Source organism: Callospermophilus lateralis, chromosome 10 (assembly GCF_048772815.1).
Source record: "Callospermophilus lateralis isolate mCalLat2 chromosome 10, mCalLat2.hap1, whole genome shotgun sequence".
Lineage (NCBI taxonomy): Eukaryota > Metazoa > Chordata > Mammalia > Rodentia > Sciuridae > Callospermophilus > Callospermophilus lateralis.
In genome coordinates, this window is record NC_135314.1 from 78,048,487 (window position 1) to 78,069,025 (window position 20,539).

Consider the following 20,539-nt stretch of genomic DNA (forward strand, 5'->3'; position numbering starts at 1 on the left):
TTACATATCAGAATGTTTTCCAAAATTATAATAAAAGAGGAGGTAACATCATTCTCATGATATATGATATTATTGAGATTGCTTGTCAAAGCTAGTCTTAATAATTTTTAATCAGGTCTCATGCACTCTAACATACCATAAGCACCAAAGGTAACCTTAGAATATGTACATCTTAGTTTCAATTAATTAAAAATGGGAATAACCTCTTACAGTATTTTAATGTTTACTATTGTATCCCCACAACTACCACAGTACTTGACATAAAATTGGCTCTGCATAAATATTAATCAAATAATATGTCAAATTGTGGTGACGCCTATATAGTTCTGGAGTTCAGCATCATTCTGCTCCCCAACATTCTCCTTCCTAAGATTATTTTTAGATGATTTGACTATTTAAATCAGAAAAGCCATAGTATATGTATGCATTTAATGCAGAATGCAGTATTTAAACTTCTGATATATTCTCTCTGAGACTTAAAATCTGCTCTGTAAAATTAAGTACTTTAGGAAATCTCAGACATTTATGCTTTTTAAAAACACAATGTATAAACTTTTCTAAACCATTTTTCAAGGTCGTCCTCCAAAACTTACTCAGCCTCCACCTCCTCGAAACAGCAATGACCTTAAAAATACTACAGCCCCTCCCAGAATAGCCAAAGGTATGCCTACTTTGAATGCAAGAATGTGCTATTTTATGGATTTGTGCTGTAATTTTCCATAAATATATTTTAAAATATTATAAAATAAATTTATCTTTAATATCTTAAATTATAAAATAAATTTAATGTCTTAAATTTATCTTAAATGTTGGAATAGATAAAAATTAATTTAAAAACTTTTTTTCAGGTCGTGCCCCCAAATTTACTCAACCACTACAACCTCGCAGTAACAATGAATTTCCTGCACAGACAGAACAAACAACCACCACTCCTGATATCAAAAATACTACTGTAACTCCACATGTAACCAAAGGTATGCAAATGTAAAACGCTGCATAGGAGTGTTTTGTTTTCAACAGATTTTCCAGCTTTTAAGCTTTTGGTTTCTTTCTCTCTAACAATACTTTTTAAGTGTTAAAAAAAAAAAAATTAATTTCCCCTAGGGGAAAGACTGACAGTATTCATCTAAGTGCTATTCTTTGGCACCATATAAAATTGTTATTCATATAGTTAGAGCTTTCCCCTTTCCAGCTAATCATATTGGTCTCAGGCTTAGACATGCAGTATTTCTAGAAATTACTAAAATCAAAGCCAAATACCTCTTATTTTGAATTACTTAAAAATAAGGACAACTTGTCAGTATCTTATGTTAATTTTTCTTTATTGTTTTATAATACTGTAGTATCCCCCCAAATTACCACAATGCCTAATACATTGTTGGTCTTCATAAATAGGAAATCAGGTTTTTTGCCCCTGATTATGTATTAATTTGCTGGATAGAGAAGTCATTGGCAAAAAGGGAAAATTTTTAAAAAGCTTTGGTCTTATTTATAATTATGATGCTTTTCAGATTACATATACAAATGAAGTAGAATTTGCTTTCAAATATTGTTACAAATGATAAGTAAAATTAAATCTTACATTAAAATATCAACATAATGTAGTGTTACATTCAGATACACAAAACATTTAAAATGTACAAAATTATTCCTATTAATATTTGAAAAACAAAATTTCAGTTTTACTCAGGGAGAAAACATCAGTATCATAATGGAATTAGTATCAATGCTGACAGATGGAAAGCATACTCATTTTCAGAGCAGTCAGTTCATACAGAGTAACTTGTGCAACAGAGAACTTTAGTTATTCTGATTTTCTAAAAATTTGCCTGGACTCAGAGACTTTCTCCCTCTGTCTTATATCATTTTCTTTCTTGTCTTCTGAGGCATTTTCACAATTTCATTTTCATGCTGCAGGAAAAGCTAGAGAAGCAAGAGTTCTCAGAAGCAAGAGATCAAGAAACTCTTGATCTTCTACCAGTTTGTAGAAGGCATGTACATCTAGGATGGAAGAATATTCTTTTGAAAGCATTACTTACCTTAAAAACTAATTATAGAATCTCAAAACCTCAAGCCTAAAAGCATCTTTAAAGTCTTTTATTCCAAAGTAGGAGCTGTGGAAGCTAAAAAAGAATAACAAAGAATGGGCTAGTCTTTAATTGAAGACTCTTGTCTTCTTTTCTTTGGGATGGTGGTCTGTGGAGTTTTTCTTTTAAACCCAAGCTGATGTTTTAAAGCCTCTGATTTACACTGCATCCATGTAAACCTGATTGTTCTCTCCAGTTTCACAAACTTTTAGGGAAGAAACACAATTGCTTTCTGAATTGAGTGCTTTAGCCTGAGTCATATGTTTTTGGTTTTTTTTGTTTTGTTTTGTTTTTTAATGCACCTCTCCTCCTCCATGTTTATGACTAGGCCCAGAGTGATTGGAGAACGTCATGTCAGGTTCAGATGTGTGCTGGCAGTCTTTCTGATTTCCCTAGTGAACCTTTCTTTGTGTTCTCAACTGGAGCTATTTGAAATGCTCTGAATATTTTTGAAACACTTGACCAAGAGATCTTCACATATTCTCAGATAACTCTCCAGCTTTATACAGAAAGTAGAAGCCCATTAGAAGGAAACTCCCTTCTTGAGGAACCTACTGAGCTGAGAGGAACCTACTGCTTTACCTGTATTCTCTGGTAAAGAGGGTTCCTTATGCTACCCAAGGCTTATCACATCACCTGTGCCTTGATGCCTGCCCATCCATTGACTTCATTTCTTTTTTGGTGGTGCTGGGGATTAAACCCACAGCCTTGTGCATGTGAGGCAAGCACTCTACCATCTGAGCTATACCCCCAGCCCTCCATCCATTGACTTCTGAGAGACTTAATATTGAATATCTTTTCCCTGTTCTCTCTTCCCTTTTGGATACAGTTTTAAGCAGTAAAGATGATGCTACATGTTAGATTCACCAAAGTGTCTGGCTCTTAGTCCCTAGTGCTGCTATTATCATCCTCATGGTTAGGAGGGGATTGTAGGATGAAAAAACTAATATTGCATGTGACCTTGGGCAGACCTCTTTCTGTATATGTGCACAAGATTCCTCATGTGTGGCATGAAATAAGGGTATTAAATGATCTCTAAGTCCTTGTCAGCTCCAGCATTGTGTCCATTTCTGACCTGTTGGTACACATATTCTGCCATTATGACACTATTTTCAATTTCTAGATGACATTCCTACTGTAAGGAGGATACCGTGATTCATTTATTCTTTTCATGATTGGATACTCAAATTTTATCAGTTTTTCACTCTTATACAGAAGTAGGAATGAACATCTTTAAAGATGTATCTTTGGATGTCTTCTTAATTTCTTCTCAAGAGTAAATTCTAGATGTAGGCTTGCCAACTATAATAGGTTTTATACATATTACTATATTTCTGGTTGATTTTTTTTTTTAGTATCAGTTTATATTCACATTTAGAAGTTTAAAAATATACCTGTTTTATGGCATGCTCTTAACAATTAGTTTTTCTTTTAAATATTTGCCAATTTGATAAGCAAAAAATAGTGTCTTATTCTTGTTTTAACTTATTTTTGATTACTAGTGAGGTTAATGTTTATTGCTTATTTGTATTTTTTAATGTATTCTTAATTGATTTTCATTTTTTATTGTTTGCTTTTGACTTGTAAAGTCCTATATTCTTTAACCCTTTACCATATGCAGAAAATATATTTCCCCAGTTTTTCATTTGTCTTTCAATTTTTATTGGTGATTTAAAACTTATGAAAACTATGAAAAACATACAAATGTGGAATGAATAGTGTAGTTAACACCCACGGATCTATGGTGGCTTCTGCAGTTGTTACCGCGTCCCAGTCTTGTTTCTGTGGTGATGTGTAAAGTACTTTTTAAGATAGGAAAGTGTGGAACATTGCATTGGTTAGACCTTTCTGTCTTTTCTCTTGTGATTTCTGTCTCTAGTATTAACCTGGTTTTTATGTTTTATAACTTCAGATGTAGCACTGGCTGCGGTTCTTGTCCCTGTGCTAGTCATGGTCCTCACTACACTTATCCTCATATTGGTGTGCGCTTGGCATTGGAGAAACAGGTTAGTACAGAACTAATTCATCTGACTGTTCCAGGGGGTGAAGGTACATTCCTAAGTGTAATAGAAACTTTTGAGAAGATAAACCACGTACAGTGTGATTCATCTATTTGATGAGAGGGTAATCATTAGAATAAAAATTACATGTTTCTCCTTTTTTCCCCATTAAAAACTGGTAAGTTCTGCAGTTACTAAGATAGATGGGAAGAGACAGCAAGGTTAATTAAGCCAGGCAGAAATACTGATTCTAGCGAATGGGAAGACATAAAAGAATAGATGTTTCACAGCAGCCTCAAAGGGTACATGACTGGTTACCTATTAAGAAAGGAAGGATTTAGGGAATCTGAGGTTTCTGACTTTTTCAGTTAAACTAGTAGTAATGACATGAGTGGAGAACAAGGATAACTTGTTCAACCATTCAACAAATATTTCCAGATTTGACTGCTACTCTATGCTAAGTATTGAACCCAGAGTTGGGGAGTTCAGTGATGAACCCCAAACTTACAGTGCAGAAAGCTGTCAGCCGTGGCCTACCAGAGAATCCATGCCATGAAAGGAAACTGGAGAAGCATATGGATCCCAAGATGCCTGGTGTTGGGAAGGCTGAACAGAGCCCAATGTGAGGGCACTAAGAAAGGGAGAAGGGGAAAGGGTTTTAGCAAAGTCCAGAGAGGAGAGTGCATGATGCATTCAGTGAACTGAACAATAGTAATAGTGATGATGAGGCCAGCAGCATAAATAACTTGCCCAAGGACACTGTCTAGTACTGGCAAAGTGGAGTATTTGACCAGGCGTAGGATCATGTGTTCTTATCCACTGCTGCCACCAAAGTATAACAAGCAAATAAAGGATAATGCACTGATGGAAGCACAGGGCCTGAGGGTGAGGATAGGGGAGCAGAATTGTTGAGAGAGGGTTAGAGTCACATCCTGAGATCAATTTAGAGTAGTGGGATACATGCCTGGTGTTCAGGACAAAAGGGTTGAATTGGAGAATTGAGTCAAAGAATGGAGTCAAAATTGCAGTGATTAGCTTCATGACAAGGAGTTAAGGAACAGATACCATTAAGGGACTGTGGAAAAGAGGAAAAAGTGAATAAATAAACACAGCTCTAACTTATTGAATCATTAACCCATGACAGTCACTGTTCTAAACAATTATATGTGATGAATAAATAACATGAAGCTTTGTGACTTGAAATTCAGTTTGTATAATCCTTTGTAGTACAACCCTTGGTAATACCCATACCATTAATTTTTGTTCTAACTATTTAAGATATCTTAACTTATATTTAGAAAAGATTATTGATATTTAAAAAATTAATCTTAAATAGAGGATTATCAGGGAGAATTTTGTTTAATGAACAGTCTTACTGTGGTGCACCACCCGTGAAGCTAATTGAGTGGTCTTTTATTCGGTACTGAGCCTTTGGGGGACTTAGATCTCCCCTTAGGAACCGTCCTGGCATCCCATGTGTAGACTGTCCAAGGTGTGAGATCTCTGCCCTAGCTCTACCGTGTAGTGTGATTTCTTCAGGGCTTCTTTTTCTTAGCTTAATTTTGCAGCCAGTCTGCCTCTTGCCTACTCTAAATTCCATCGCCTGCGTGCGACGTGGGCAAGATCTTACTATTTATTTTTCATTCGAGTTTTGATTAACAGTTTTAATGCATAACTTCACTTATAAGAATTTACATTATACTTTATTTTGAATTCCTGAAATATAAATATAGCCAGGCTTTAAAATGAGGAAGCACTTAATATTAACAATAAAAACATAGTAGGAAAAGCAAATGGCATTGAGTTCTTTATAAAAGCCACTTTTGTGATACTGAGAAAATTAAAGAGCCACCTTACCCTCGTTTATAGACTAATTTCTGTTTTCTCATTATCCTGCAGAGCAAACTAGTTTAGTTAAATTAGAGTTACATACTCTAATCAGAAAATGTTCTTTCGTTTATTTTTTTTTTTGTAAAAGCCTCTTTCTAAATGTAATTCTTAACAGAGATTTTTCTTGGTTGGGTACAAATCAGAATCCTGTCAGGACGACTGGGAAGCGTCTTGTTAGTTGAGCCCGAGACTCTGTAGTGCCTTCCCTCCTTCTGCCACTTGTCAGTGTTAGTGTTAGCATCAACTTACGCTGGGATGGTGGGGGAGCAAAATTTATTCATTTAAGGATATAATACACTTTAAATTTTTCTGGGGCCAAGGGCAGTGGAAGAAAATAAAGAAAAAGGAAAAAATGCTGAATAGAATACTAGAAGATTGTTTTTTTAATTCTGTGATTTTGTGGATTGATTAATTTGTTAAATTTACATTTGAAACCCAAACAGACCTAATGTGACTTGATAAGAATAGCCCATCTATCAGGGCTGAGTCTTTGATTTGATTCAGTATTTTAATATTTTTCTTCCTTTATCACTTTTGAGTGTGTAATATGTGAGTAGTAATATAACTTTAACTTATTGAGAGTCCAGAATTTATAATCCACAGCTCTGGAAACTTTGAAAGTCAAATGCAATAAAGGGCCCTCTCAGAACAAGTCGAAATGTGTACTCTTGATTAATTATTCACTCTGGACTTTATGCTGTAGTTTCAGAGATTACATTCCAGAGAATTCATTCTGTTTACTTTTGTTTTGTTTTTTCTTTTCCCCTGTATTTTTCCAGAAAGAAAAAAACGGAAGGCACCTATGACTTGCCTTACTGGGACCGGGCAGGTAACTCAGGTGGAATTTGCATCTCTCTTCTGTCAGAGGGAAATCCCTCCCCTGCAGGTGGCAGTAGTGGGAGAGCATGGTTCTCAGGCCCACAGAACCCCTCCTCCCCCACCCTGTTAGAAAAGTGGCATTCTTGCGATTTTTTACTGTTCTGCACAATCTTTTAGTTAATAAATAATGAAATAGAAAGTGCAAATTTCTCATAACACGTGCTCTGTTCTTTTTCTTTTGAAATGCTTGTCTGGTTTGTCCTATGTCCTCAGTTTCTCTTGAGACCAGCATTCTGTGTGTCCTATGTGAGCATGAGTAAGAAACAAAGAGCCATGATCCTTTTAAGAGCATGTGCATGTCACTCTGCCAAGTGAAGCTAACAGTTTAGGAGTTCATGAAGTCAGCCATCTCCATAGTGATGAGTTGTCATCTTCTGAATTACTACAAGTGATACCGGAGGCCCCCTGCTGGTCCTCCCCACTTCTACTCTCACTACTAGAACAAGACTGTTCACTGCTGGGACTAGAGTAGAAAAGGGCAGTAGTGGGACAGATTATAGTGCTGCTGGCACCCCCAGATGGATCTTACAAATTATTTTTTGAGAAGAACTTATTAAAAACCACCCCTACAACAGAAGTTCTCTCTGACTACATATGATAACAGGATTCCTTCCTCATATTCATTCAATAGATTTCTACTATGTTCTGCTTTGCACTGGATAATCTTAATCATTGCAGAAAATTAGCGTGAATTTGAAGTCTAGTTTATATTAATATATATTATACAAATAAATGGTCTCTTTGGCTTACTGTCACAATGAAGGTTGGTGGAAAGGAATGAAGCAGTTTCTCCCTGCCAAATCAGTGGAACATGAGGAGACCCCTGTGCGCTATAGCAGTAGTGAGGTGAATCATTTGAGTCCAAGAGAAGTCACTACAATGCTGCAAACTGACTCTGCAGGTAACTATATGGCAGCTGTTGGATACCAGGTAGAGGAAGAAATGGCTTAAGTTTTCTGAAAAGTGCTATAGGATTTATAGGATCTTTGATCTTTTTCATATGTTAAATATAAGCTGTATTCTAAGGGTAGACTTTTAAAAAAGATGATCTTGAGAAAACATCTTACATGTTTTATTCATAAAATTGGAACATTCATTTCTAAAGACTTGGGGCATTTTGTTTGTTGACCTGGGGTTTGGTTTTGTTTTGTTTGGGGTAGGGCAAAGGTATTAAGACTGGCTTTAGGAAAGACAGAGCTTTACAGTATCCTACTGTCCTAGTACACATGCACTTTAAACATTTTCTCATATTTTTGAAAAGGAAAAAAATCAGGTATTTTCTAAGACTAATACCGTTCATTCTAAAAATGAAATATTTATTTTGTAATGAAATACTACGTCAATTGAAAGAACGTATACAGTATATGCGAAATTACATGAATGAGACTTTCTGGCAGATTAACTTATTACTGTGAAATACTAGAAAACATTAAGTTTTTAATTTGGGTCTTGTAAGTGGGAAATCCATAACTTGTGTGTTAATAGCAATAACCATGCCATAGAGATGTATTTTCTCTTAGTGTAACCTGCAGCTACCTCCTTAAATTATGTAATCTCTGTATTAGCAAGAGAACTCTTCAGTTGTGTTTTGTGGTATCTGCAGAGTATGCACAGCCACTTGTGGGAGGAATTGTTGGTACACTTCATCAGAGATCTACTTTTAAACCAGAAGAAGGAAAAGAAGCAGGCTATGCAGACCTTGATCCTTACAACTCTCCAGTGCAAGAAGTATATCATGCCTATGCTGAACCACTGCCAATTACTGGACCTGAGTATGCAACACCCATCATCATGGACATGTCAGGGCACCCCACAGCTTCAGTTGGTCTGCCCTCCACATCTACTTTCAAAGCTACAGGGAACCAACCTCCTACTTTAGTGGGAACATATAATACACTTCTCTCCAGGACCGACAGCTGCTCCTCAGCCCGAGCCCAGTATGATACCCCAAAAGGTGGGAAGCCAGGACCAGCTGTCCCAGATGAATTGGTGTACCAGGTGCCCCAGAGCACGCAGGAAGTGTCAGAAGCAGACAGGGATGGGGAGTGTGATGTTTTTAAAGAAATCCTTTGAAGGTAATGCTGCTTTTTACAAAGCATCAATTTAAAGCACATGGCCTTTTTTTTTTTTAATTAGTTGTAGTAATATATAGAATGTATTACGTATCTGTCACTGAAGTGGTTGGGAAAATGTGGTGACTGAGGTACAGGAAACTACTTATCTCGCTTAAAAGGTGTTGCTGTGGCACAATTACTGCTTGCCTGATAATTTTGAACATCTGTTTGTTACTACTGTAAAACACTATTTTTAATACAGAAAAAGCTCCCTATAATGCACTTCAGAGAAACTGAAAATCACTGAGAGTATTTATTACCAATGCTGCAGGTACATTAATGAACTCAAGAGATGGTTCTATAAGCCTGACTGGCAATAACGCATGGTACTGTTCTTGAAATATCTAATGGCTTGAATTCTCCCTTTGTGAAAGGTGGGTACTCTCATGCTTTCCTCCTCTTCTGTTCCTCTGTTACTTTCTGTATTCCTTTTTAAAATAATTAGTGAGATAAGGTTTGATTTGACCACAACCATACACCCTGGTATCTCCTTAGGAAGATCCATGTTGGAAAAGTGACCGACTTTCCCCTCTTGATACTTTTAAGAGTTGAAGCAGTTCATGGACCTGGTCTCATCCCTGCTTATTCTTTCTGCCCCAGGGCCCATCGTGGCTAGCCCCATTCATGTGTTTATAAAATATTTTATTTCAGTAGGTGATGCTTGCATTATCAGTCTCATGAATTCAGATCCTCTGATGTCTTCAAGTGTACTTCTTAAGGTGGAAACAGAAGAGAAACAATTTACAATCTAGAAAAGTCCTAAAGGAGACTCTCCCCTCTTCACTCAGAAGTAATATAAACTACCTTCAAAAACTACAACAAAAAGTAACCAGAACTTGTCCTCTTTGGAGATATATACATATAAAAAATATATGTGTGTGTATACACATACACATATATACACACATAGGTATACATACATACAAATTTTTTTAATGTCTCATGGTATTTTATAATTTTAGTCAAATTAAATATTTTATATGTTCACTTTTCCCCAGTAAAACTAGTATAAGAAATAGAAACCCAACACGTGTTCTTTGATATTGTGTGATTGTGCCTTGTCTGTGTGGTAAGAGGTGTCAGTAGTCCTTTGTTGTCATAGCTAGGGAACAGACATCATCACATCCTGCCAATGAAATTGTTTTTGATACCTCCTGGCGACTTCCTTGTTGCCACTTGTTCATGTGCCCAGAACTAGTTTCAGATGGAGTAAATTAGATATCATCTTTAATATATTAGCCTATATCGCAAATCCCATTTTTAAATCTCTTTAGACTGGCAAGACAATGTAAGCTCACCATGATAAAAATATATGAATTTGACATTCCCTTTATTGTAAACTTTAGTGTGTAGACTAAATGTTAAAATGTATTTTTCCATCAGGTTCTAGATATTTTTGTTGGCTCATGCCAGCAGATTATGATGTTTGAATAAAGTTGAACAGTATTCATTTTGCTCACTTCCACAAGTGCATCAGTATTTTTAAAAAGATTGCTTCTAAATGAGAACTGTTTGTTTCTGCAGCTTCCCTGCCTTCTTCTTGTTTAATTTTGTTGGTTTTGTTTTCATTTGCTTTTCGTTTTTCAAACTCAGAGGCACAATTTTCACTCATTGAAAACTCAATGCATATTTTTAAACAAAAAGCACAGATGTTGTACTTTTATTAAACCATAAGTGAATTTGTAAAGCACATGTATTAATGCAGTTATCCCCTTTCAGGTGGGAACAGAGTAAACCATTTTGTTGTTTATATTCATCCTTAGTACACAGGGAATATACTTTTCCTCAAGTCATATGCCTGTTTGAAGCTTTAAGAGAGATGTTTCAATAACTATTGCATTTTCCCAAAGAAACTTGCTATTTTTGTATAATTGTGCAACCTGATCATTTTCTCTGGAGCTTTTTTTTTTTTAATCTTTCAATGAGAGGCAAATGTTTTCTGAAATGATGCATATTTTAAGACTTGATTCATATTGCCACTGTGCTGTTGTCCTTGAACTACCAATGATTTTAATAAAATAGTTTTTACTATTTTTATATATTTTACTTTCCAAATGAATTGCTGAGCCTGATTCAAATGGTTTTTCTGGTTTTATACTTTTAGTTTGTTTTCATATTAGAATTCTTTATTTCTGGTTTTTATTACATTTATATGTCTGATATATACAGCTTTGGAGACAATCAAGTAACAACTAAAAATGTGAAAGTAACTATTGTTGTCAAAATTCCCTTGATTTTTTTATTCTTTGCTTGAAATATTTAAGACTTAGTCACTGTGGGTTATTGGATTAAATTTTTTCCTGATAATACAAATATAGAAATAGAATTAGACAGTGATGTGGCAAGTGTGGCCATTACTGACTTCATAAAATTACACTGACTTGGCTGTTACTTGATTCTAGGAACCAGCACAGTTAAAGACATTGTGAATTATGATTCATATTTTATTTATGCTGTAAGTCTAAATCTTGTTGAATGTGCCAGGTCTAGTCCAGTTATTTAAGTTCACGTTTCATTATTTGCACTTTGTATTGAACAATGGGTTTACTCAATGGTGAAAATGGTTGAAATAGAGAATTTATACACAGGTTAAAATCACAATGTTATATGTACACTTGCCTCTCCTCTTCCCTCTCCCAGAAGGGAAGAGCAGAATGTGAGGTCATCCATCTGAATGTGGCCACAGAGTTGTGGAGAGTGGTAAGTCCAGAACATCTTTGCCTTGGTTCCATATTGTCACCTGGAGAGCTAAAGGGCTATAGAAACACCATGTCAGATGAGGCACCTAGAAAGAACTAGTAGATTATGTGGGACATTGAAAGCTTTTTCAACTCTTAAAAGAACTGATGAAATTCTGCCTTTAAAAAAAGAAAACAAAAATTTATTAGCTCTGCCTTTTGATTCTGAACTTAAAGTCCCTAAACTGAAAAATGCAAATAGGCATTGGATGTTATTAAAATACTTTTTAAGTCAACTGTGGCACCAGTTCTCATTTAATTCAACTTGTGACTAGTTTCTTTTACTTTTTTCTTTTATTTGGCACTGGGAATGGTAGAAAAAAAAAACATGTATTGCAATATATATTGGAAGTAAAAATGGTTTGGGTGTCAGTTATATTCTCCCAGAATGTACTTTTCTTACCTCGGCATGTACTGTAGTCACTCAGTATTTGTATATGTTGCTAGAATAGATTGTATAAATAGTGAGATTTTAATGTGTTAATGTGTTTTTAATAAATTGTATATTTGTGTCTTGCTCAGATTATTTGACTTAAAGAAACTTGAGATTTGTAGATTTTGTCACACTACACAAAATGCCAGATATCTCAATATTCTCTTCAGTCATCAATTTTATGTTCGTTATTACCGTGATCATACCAACATTTGAAAATGCCACTATTTTTTTTTCCCTTTGCCGAGCACCATCCTTTCTGAAGCTCTATTTGTGTCACATAAACTGTACTTTAGTAGCCAGGCTGCCTCCTATGGCTGTGTGTTGTAAGGGAAATATCCCACAGAATGCAGAGGATTCTGGTCTAGTACCACCATTTCCTCATCCAAGTTATCAGAAGAATCAAATAAAACTGAGGCACTAGGCAAACATATGCTGGTATTAACAGAACATAGTCCTTATAATTAGTGTCTGGACTCAGTTAAATCAACTACTAGTTTTCTCTGTCTCCCACTGCTTTTAAGTATTTCATTTTGGCCCTTTGTATACTCAGGCAGGATGCTTGTCAGTAACATTGATGTTTCCCAATGATATCTATTTTTCAGCATAGTAATTCTTTTATAAATAAACTCAGACGTCTTCTGACAGCTTTTAATTCCATTGTTATAACCTCTGCTTTTCTCTTTCTTTCTCCTTCACCTCTTATTCTCTTACCCCCAAAGAGCCTTTGGTTCTATTCATAAAATCTGGAAAAGAAACCAGCTTACCACATTTGTAGGACTAACTTATTGCATCCAGTTGGATGCTTTGGTGCATCCAAGATAGCCAGGTAAGCTTTTCATTTGAAGATTAATCGTGTGAAAAATTGGGATTTTTTCATGAAAATACTTAAATCTAAAAACAGCTTGACTTTTTTTTTTTTTTCCCTCTCATTTGGCACTGGGGATTTAACCCAAGTTTGCTTTACCACTGAGATGCATCCCCAGCCCTATTTATTTTTTGAGACAGGGCCTTGCCAAGTTGCCGAGGCTGGTTTTGAACTTGTGATTTTCTTTATCATCCTCCTGAGTCACTGGGATTACAAGTGCATACCACCAGCGGCATTGTGGCACAGGCCTGTAATCTCAGGAGCTTGGGAGGCTGAGGCAAGAGGATCGTGAGGTGCAAAGCAACTGAGTGATATAAATAAAATATAAAAAGGGCTGGGGATGAGGCTCAGTGGTTGAGTGCCCCTGGGTTCAATCCCTGGTACCAAAAAAAAAAAAAAAAAAAAGTGTGCACCACCACACCTGGCAGCTTGATTGTTCTTTCAGCTTAATTTGCTTTGTTGTCTTCCTTACCTTTCCGAATTTACTTCAAATAAAAACTGAAAATTTAATGGATAAATTATGCCAGGCAAAATATGTTTCAGAGTTTTTCCTTCCTTGAGCTTCCTTAGTTTGGCTTCTTTGTAGAAAGTTAGTTTTAATTGTTTAAAATAATACAAAGCAACCAGACTTTAGTAATTGAATTAGTTATTTACTTATCCAGAATTTCACATTTTGCCCATTTCCTTTAACTTAAAAAGAGAAAAAAAAAAAAAAAACACCATCTTTCTTCTACCAAATTATAACTTATCATAATCATTATTTAACTAATTGCAGGCGACAAGAGGGGAAGAGTTAAGCCAGTGTGAACTTAGGTTTCCACAGCCAGGTGGTTGCAGATTGCTAGAGCAAGGCACAGTCATATTCCATCCAGTTCCCCACCTGCCAGGTGTACAGTAGCCAATCAGACCTCTCAGAATTCCATGGTAGTCAAAACTGTTTGGTAAACTAAATCTCCTTGTTAAGAAGTCATGTCCTTTCAGAAGTCTGAGATGAAGTCAACTATAAAAAGATGTTTTAAAACATCTCAAAAACAGTAGCTTATTTTTTAAAAAATGCAATTAAAACTTTATTTCCCTGATAACTAGCTAGACCTTTCTTGGTTTTCATAAATATATTCACAGAAATTAAGCTGATGGGTATGAGTCACCAAGCAGCCACAGACTTCGTATACATAATTTGAAAAGTTTATCGAATATATTTAAAAATAAACTAAAAATTGCAGTATAAAAATAAAACTAATACTGTTAGCTTCATCTTCTGAATCTGGAGGGTCAATCTGGAGTCAAGTTGATTACAAAGTTTTTTTCTATAATGTCTTTCAAAAAGAGCTGTTCTGCAGTCACATTGTGATATGCATTCTGAAGAAGAAAAACAATGTAAAATTACTATATGTCCCAACTCAAAATATTAACACAGCAATTGAATATTCTGGATCTTAAAAATTCTATATACAAAGCTCGAGTGCTAAGTAACAAGTCACATGGACTTCTTTTACCTTCCTACTTTTTTTTCCTTGTTCGTTCTTGTGTAAGAGCATTCCCTAAAGCCCACTCTACTTGAACTATCACTTGATTAGAGGCCTCTTCAGACCCGGTGGTATCCTGTGATAGAAATCTAGGAACCAAAATTTCAAGTCAGATGGCTTTTATTTTTTTTTTTTTAAATAAAAGCACCAAATTAGAACTTATTTATTTTTCACAATATCTTTAATTTGTTTATTCATTTTTATGTGGTGCTGTGGATCGAACCCAGTGCCTCACATGTGAGAGGAAAGTACTCTGTCACTGAGCCACAACCCAGCCCCTTGGAACTCATTTAAAAAAAAAAAAAAAAAAAGAAAAGAAAACTGTCCTGGACATAAGAACCTCCTATAAAGAATGGTTCAGTTTAAGATGTATTTTTAAAATAATTCTGAATCTGGGGGTTGTAGCTCAGTGATAGAGCATTTGTCTAGTTATGTTCAAGGCTCTGGGTTGAGGTCCCAGCACCACAAAAATTTTAAATGATTCTATTGATATACTAATTTTTCTCAGTTTTAACATTGTTATTTATATGACACTTGTACCACAAGTGCTACAGGAAAGATTAGAGATTGGAGAAATGAGCCTAAAGTCTGTTCTAGGCACCTAAATCTTTAATATTCAAATGTTTGGTTTATGGTCAGGAGCCAAGGGCTGAAGGGACAGAAGACAGGAGTAAAATCCAGCCTGCATACTACTACTAGTATAATTTATGTATTATTTGGGGATGGATGACTTAAGGAGATGTATTTCATGAAATATATCCATATATAGCAGATCACTTCATATGTCAATGTACAGATAACATTTTACTCCTATCACTTGTGGTATCCCACTAATCTAAGAATTAAAAAAAAAAAAAAGAAAATCCTTCTCATTCAATTGAAATCCTCAGGATTAAATTCACCACTATTGATCTCTGATCAAGAAAAACATGATCTAGTGAAAAGGCAACCTTTTTAACCATGAAATTTCTTTTGTGGGATTACGTTGTTCTAGACTATCTTCTCTAACAATACCAAAAATACATGAAGGGCAGGGCAGCAGCTCAGTGGAACAGAGCTTGCATAGCAAGCACGAAGCCCTGGGTTCAATAACTAGCACCCCAGAAAAAAGTGAAACAAATACATGAAAATAATTACTGTGAGCATAGCCCTGCTTTGGGGTAAATCTGTACATCTCAAACACAGAAGGTTGTATTTATACTTAAATAGCACAAACATGGTATAATATCTAAGGCTTGGTCCCTATATGGTTTTGATGCACTTGGTAATAACCATGAGATTCTACCAAGGATCTGAGGTCCACAATTTAGGAATTATTGCTATAGTAAAATAACCTCTGGACTTGAGTCCTAATTTCGGCCTTCAATAGATTTGTAGCCCCCTTCAAGCTCTCACTCTCTTAAAACTTATCAGTAAAGTGAAAGTGAGAAAAATAACGGGCTTTTCAACCATAACAAAGATTATACCAAAGAATGTTACTGGAAATGATGTGCATGTTACCTTAGTCATCAAAGACATGGTGGCATTTCCATAGTAGTGCAAAGGACTGTTGAGGTCAGAAAAGTTATATTTAAAACCAGCTAGGTGAACTTCGTGACATATGTGAAACGCCAACGTGATGGCAATAATTCCTGTCGTTGGGTGTTTGGGTTTCTAAGAGAGAAATGTAAATTTTTATAAAATGCAAATGAGCTCCTTATTTCCAAAACATTTTGGGTTGACCTAGACATAAAACAAGGGTTTCAGAATATTTAATCAAAAATATTAAGTTCGGTCCTCATCATGTCCTATGGCTTAGCCCTCCAGCTTCATACCCATCATCCTATATGATCACGTGACACTCTTTACTCTAGTGAAAATCAATTCTCCAGTCATCCTATGCCTACACCTAAGCACCAGAATAAAACAAAAGAAAAATATACTTGTCTGATCAAATGTTAAACTTATGGTCAAAGTCAAGCAGACATTGAGTACATCTTGCAATCCTATTGCAATTGTCAAGCCCCATTCCTACTTTCCAAGATGACAGATAACTTTCTATTCAACAGCCCATCTTCCTACTTTAAATTGACAATCCTTATTGCTTTGTGAAAATGAAAGCAAACAGAGCTACATCACCTACCCAACTCCAAATCTACCATCTTATCTGCATCTTTACCCACAGTTGCAGGCTCACGCCTCTTCACAATGGATGAGATGTCCCTATTGGTGCTACATCTGACCCCTTTACTAGGCAGTGTGTATATCCCATCTCTACCTAAGATTCTACTCTTAACCACTTTCTCCCCTCAACATCAATATTTTTTTCCTCTATTCAATCAGTCCCTTCAGTATATAAACAAACTTCTTGATTCTATGTCATCTTCCAACTTTTGCTCATTTCTTGAAAATTTTAGTACCAATGTTTTCTCTAATTTTTGGACTACATTATTGTCCTTCCTCACTTTTCTAGCTTTCCTGTGGTATTTTTAACTGTGTGCTGTGGTTTGGATCTGTTTCCCCCAAAGGTCCATATGTAAGGCTTTGTCACAATGGTGGCACTACTGGGCCTTTAAGAGGTGAGGCCTGGTGGGAGGCCCCCAGGTCATTACCCTCAAAAGGGATTGTGGGACTCTGGTGTCTTCCTCTTTATATTTCCTGGCTTGAGATGTGATCTAGGCTCCAATATGCACTGTCATGTGCCATCCTTGCCACAAGTTCAAAACATGGAGCCTCTCAATCTTGGACTTCTTTTCTTCCAAAAATATACCATATTTTTTTCATAAGAGGCCTATTTTGTATATTTCATTGTAGTAATATGAAGTTTCCTAATGAATGCTTAATACAATTCTTTTTAGCCTGAAAAGCCACACGCTTGTCCTAACGCCTGTCACTCTCCTTGCTGCAGAAGACTGAAGATGAGGCTCTAAGGGATAAGTCTGAACACACAGACCTTAGGAAACCCCAGAAGGGGGCAAGAAGATAAACCCAAAAAACAACAACAAAAAAATCTTAGGGCTATTTTCCTTTTTTCCTAAAAAACAAAGATAATGTCCGCAGGTATCAATCTTACTATTTCAAATAGAGGCCTTAGAAACTACCTCATTGAGCCATGGTTCTCATACAATTTCTGAAAGGTCCCAGACCCTCTATTCTACTTCAGTTGGATATTCAGTTTGAAATCATGCAAACATACATACCTGATTTTTGGGAAAAGTTTTTGGGAAATGAAGTAGTTCAAAAGCTGCCGTTCTGATAATAAAAGGATCTAATATTCTGATTTGATAAGGTTGATAGATCAAATTTAAGGCTGGTTTCTTCCAAAAACCACTAGTGTTCTGAAATAAAGGGTATAGAAAATAAAATACAGTTGTCTTATTCTTTTGAAGGAAAAACACTAAAGGAATCTGAAGGCAGATCAATTTTGCCAACTTACTATTTTCCCATCTGACAACAGTTCGAACAGCCACTTTAAGTCAAGTGGTTTAAAAGCAGCCAGAATCACCGTACTATTGGGGTCATTGTGACTTTGATCTGAAAAAACAGATTCTGGATAAAAAAGTCGGAAGGTTGTCCTTCTCCCAACTTCCTCTTCATGTTCTAAAACAGGACCATTGTTCATTCTGTGGGTAGCAAGACACAAGATATATAGACAGGTGGAGAATAAGCCATTTTCATTATAGTTCTCAGAGGCTTCAGAATTGGACAAATAGCCATTTATCTTGTGCTCTGAAACCACACAGCAACTGATCAATCTTTTACATGTAATGGCTAAGGAAATAATTCCTCGCAAGAACTAGCTGTTTGATCAAAGGCAAAAAAATGTTCATTTGTATTTTAAAATTAATTGTGAAGCCAAGGATAATTCAATTTTACCTCCATGAAAACTGAAGACTAAATAAAAGAGATGGGAGCACAGAATACTAGACTTAAAAGAGATCTTGGGAGACAACCACAGAAACACCGTTAGATTTAACCATGAGAGCCCTGAAGACCTAAATATGCCCATGGCCACAGTGTTGTGGCAAGTGGATGTGTGTCTAAACAACTAACAGATAAGAAGAATCACATTTAAGCTAGCTTGAAGACCCATCAAAATTGTGCTTCTCTGAAGTGCAGGAGCACCACCAATGAAGGTCTGTTGCTAGAATGAACTAAAGAATAGCAAAAGATCTACTGTTAGGTTTGTGTATGCTGAAAGCCAAGGTCAGACATGCACTATTTATGCACACACCATGAAAGCATGGCATAAAAAAAGAATACTTTGTTTCCAAAACAGTGTCCCCTAGGAGGATAAATATTGCTTTGCCCTTTGCCTCTGACTTTGTGTAATATAAGACAGACTTAATAATATTTGAAATGACTTTCAAAAATTTACACCATGTTGTTTTCCTACAAGGGCTTGCTGTAGTTCTAAATGGTCAGATTTAGACGTTTTACAAGTACAGAAATTTGTGAATGCTTCAAAATTATTTTGTAAGTAAATTACCAAAGCTTTCTGAAAATGGAAAATAAATAAAATATGGTGACCTTGCTCTGTAGAAACCAGCTTGAAGCCAGTAAAACTCCAGAACACTGCCTGGTCACCCTGATGTGTTACCCCAAAGCACTAGCTTTCCCACAGAAGACTATTCTTAGCTACTCCTAACACATTTAGACCAGATGATGAACTTACCTCGAACTTTCATTGAGAAAACGGAAACATTTTATTTTTCCGCCGCTACATCTAAGGGAATGTTGGTAGCTCTAGCCACAATCCTAGCTCTTCTTTCCATTACAAAATATTAACCAGGCTTGCACTCTGTACCCCATTCCCCTCTCTCTCTACCACACCAGTGTCTTTCTCCACTCATTTCTATTAGTTTAACAATATACTCCAGCAATATACTACCATCACAAAAAAACACAACAGGTCTTTCCTTGATTCTGTAACCATCTCCAACTGCCAGTTCATTTTTCAACTCCCCTTCAGAGCAAAACGTCTCAAACGAGTTGATGACACTGATTTCTCCATTTCCTCATCTGCATTCTCTCCAACCCATTCCAAGCAGGCTTTTTGCCATCTTATGCCTTTAAACTTACTTTTGTCAAAGTAATAAAGAGTTACAGATTGACCATCTGATGGTCTCCTCTCTGTCCTTGTTTTCCATGAGCTCTCATCCCTATTGGGATGCAGTTGATATCTATCTCTCTCTCTCTCTCTCTCTCTGACCAAAAACACTGTTCTCTTGGCTTCTGTGATCACCTTCTCATTTTCTTTTTTCTTCACTGGTACACCCTCTCAATCTCCCTTCACTTTGATCAATTTCCCTCAATGTGTTAAGCTCCATGCCCTTCCTGGGCCCTCTTTTATCCCTCAGTCTCTCCCTGGGGACTCTCATCAAGTCCATAGTATAAACATAGCTGATAGGCTTCTTCCATTGAAACTTAACTTTCTGTGTGACTTATCCACTACATTTCTCAAAAGCATCTCAAATCTAACATGTAAATACAGAAAATCTTACTCTTCTAAATCTACTTATCCTGCTCCTATCAATAAATGATCATCACTATCCAGCCACCCTTTTAAGTTGAAAACAATAGGCAACACCCTTGGTGGTTTTATTCCCATTAGTTCTTACATCTAGTAAAGCAATAAATCCTGCTAACCCCATGTCTGTAGCATGTCTCAGGTCTGTCCACTTGCCTACTTCTATTCTGACGCAACCATCATCTCCTACTTGAATGTAGCAACTTAAAGAACTCAAATGCATTCCTCTCTTGCTTAACCTTCAAAAGCTTCCTGGTATACTTAAAATCCAAGCTTTTAATCCTAGTTTACAAAATCCCACACAGCCTTCTCCTTGCCACCTCTTTAGCCTCTGATCACACCTAAGCATGCTGCCCTCAAACTTTGCTGCTTACTCAAACACAGGATCCTATCCTGAGGATCTAAAGTAAACAGTCTCTCTGTCTGGATTGCTCTTCCTTAACCTTCATATGGCTGGTCCTATATGGTCACCAAGATCCTCCTTAATATGGTCAC

The 20,539-nt window shown here is 36.2% G+C and overlaps 2 protein-coding genes across 13 annotated transcripts in view; one reads left to right on the plus strand and one right to left on the minus strand.

The window, feature by feature from the left end:
* Nucleotides 1-12,226, plus strand: part of Dcbld2 (discoidin, CUB and LCCL domain containing 2) — an 85,248-nt gene extending 73,022 nt beyond the window's left edge. For 3 of the 4 annotated variants that reach the window (XM_076867476.2, XM_076867478.2, XM_076867479.2), the window contains 6 exons: nucleotides 575-661; nucleotides 849-974; nucleotides 4,000-4,093; nucleotides 6,757-6,815; nucleotides 7,620-7,757; nucleotides 8,460-12,226. In XM_076867476.2, coding sequence (XP_076723591.1) covers nucleotides 575-661; nucleotides 849-974; nucleotides 4,000-4,093; nucleotides 6,757-6,815; nucleotides 7,620-7,757; nucleotides 8,460-8,929 — 974 coding nt within the window. In that variant the 3' untranslated portion in view covers nucleotides 8,930-12,226. The remainder of the gene's footprint in view (nucleotides 1-574; nucleotides 662-848; nucleotides 975-3,999; nucleotides 4,094-6,756; nucleotides 6,816-7,619; nucleotides 7,758-8,459) is intronic. The other variant, XM_076867477.2, reaches the window with a different exon arrangement.
* A 1,412-nt stretch (nucleotides 12,227-13,638) lies between these two features.
* St3gal6 (ST3 beta-galactoside alpha-2,3-sialyltransferase 6) overlaps nucleotides 13,639-20,539 on the minus strand; it is a 54,604-nt gene continuing 47,703 nt past the window's right edge. For all 9 annotated transcript variants that reach the window (XM_076867482.2, XM_076867486.2, XM_076867485.2 and 6 more), the window contains 4 exons: nucleotides 17,951-18,137; nucleotides 17,715-17,852; nucleotides 16,036-16,188; nucleotides 13,639-14,368 (listed from right to left, as the gene is read on the minus strand). In XM_076867482.2, coding sequence (XP_076723597.2) covers nucleotides 14,282-14,368; nucleotides 16,036-16,188; nucleotides 17,715-17,852; nucleotides 17,951-18,137 — 565 coding nt within the window. In that variant the 3' untranslated portion in view covers nucleotides 13,639-14,281. The remainder of the gene's footprint in view (nucleotides 14,369-16,035; nucleotides 16,189-17,714; nucleotides 17,853-17,950; nucleotides 18,138-20,539) is intronic.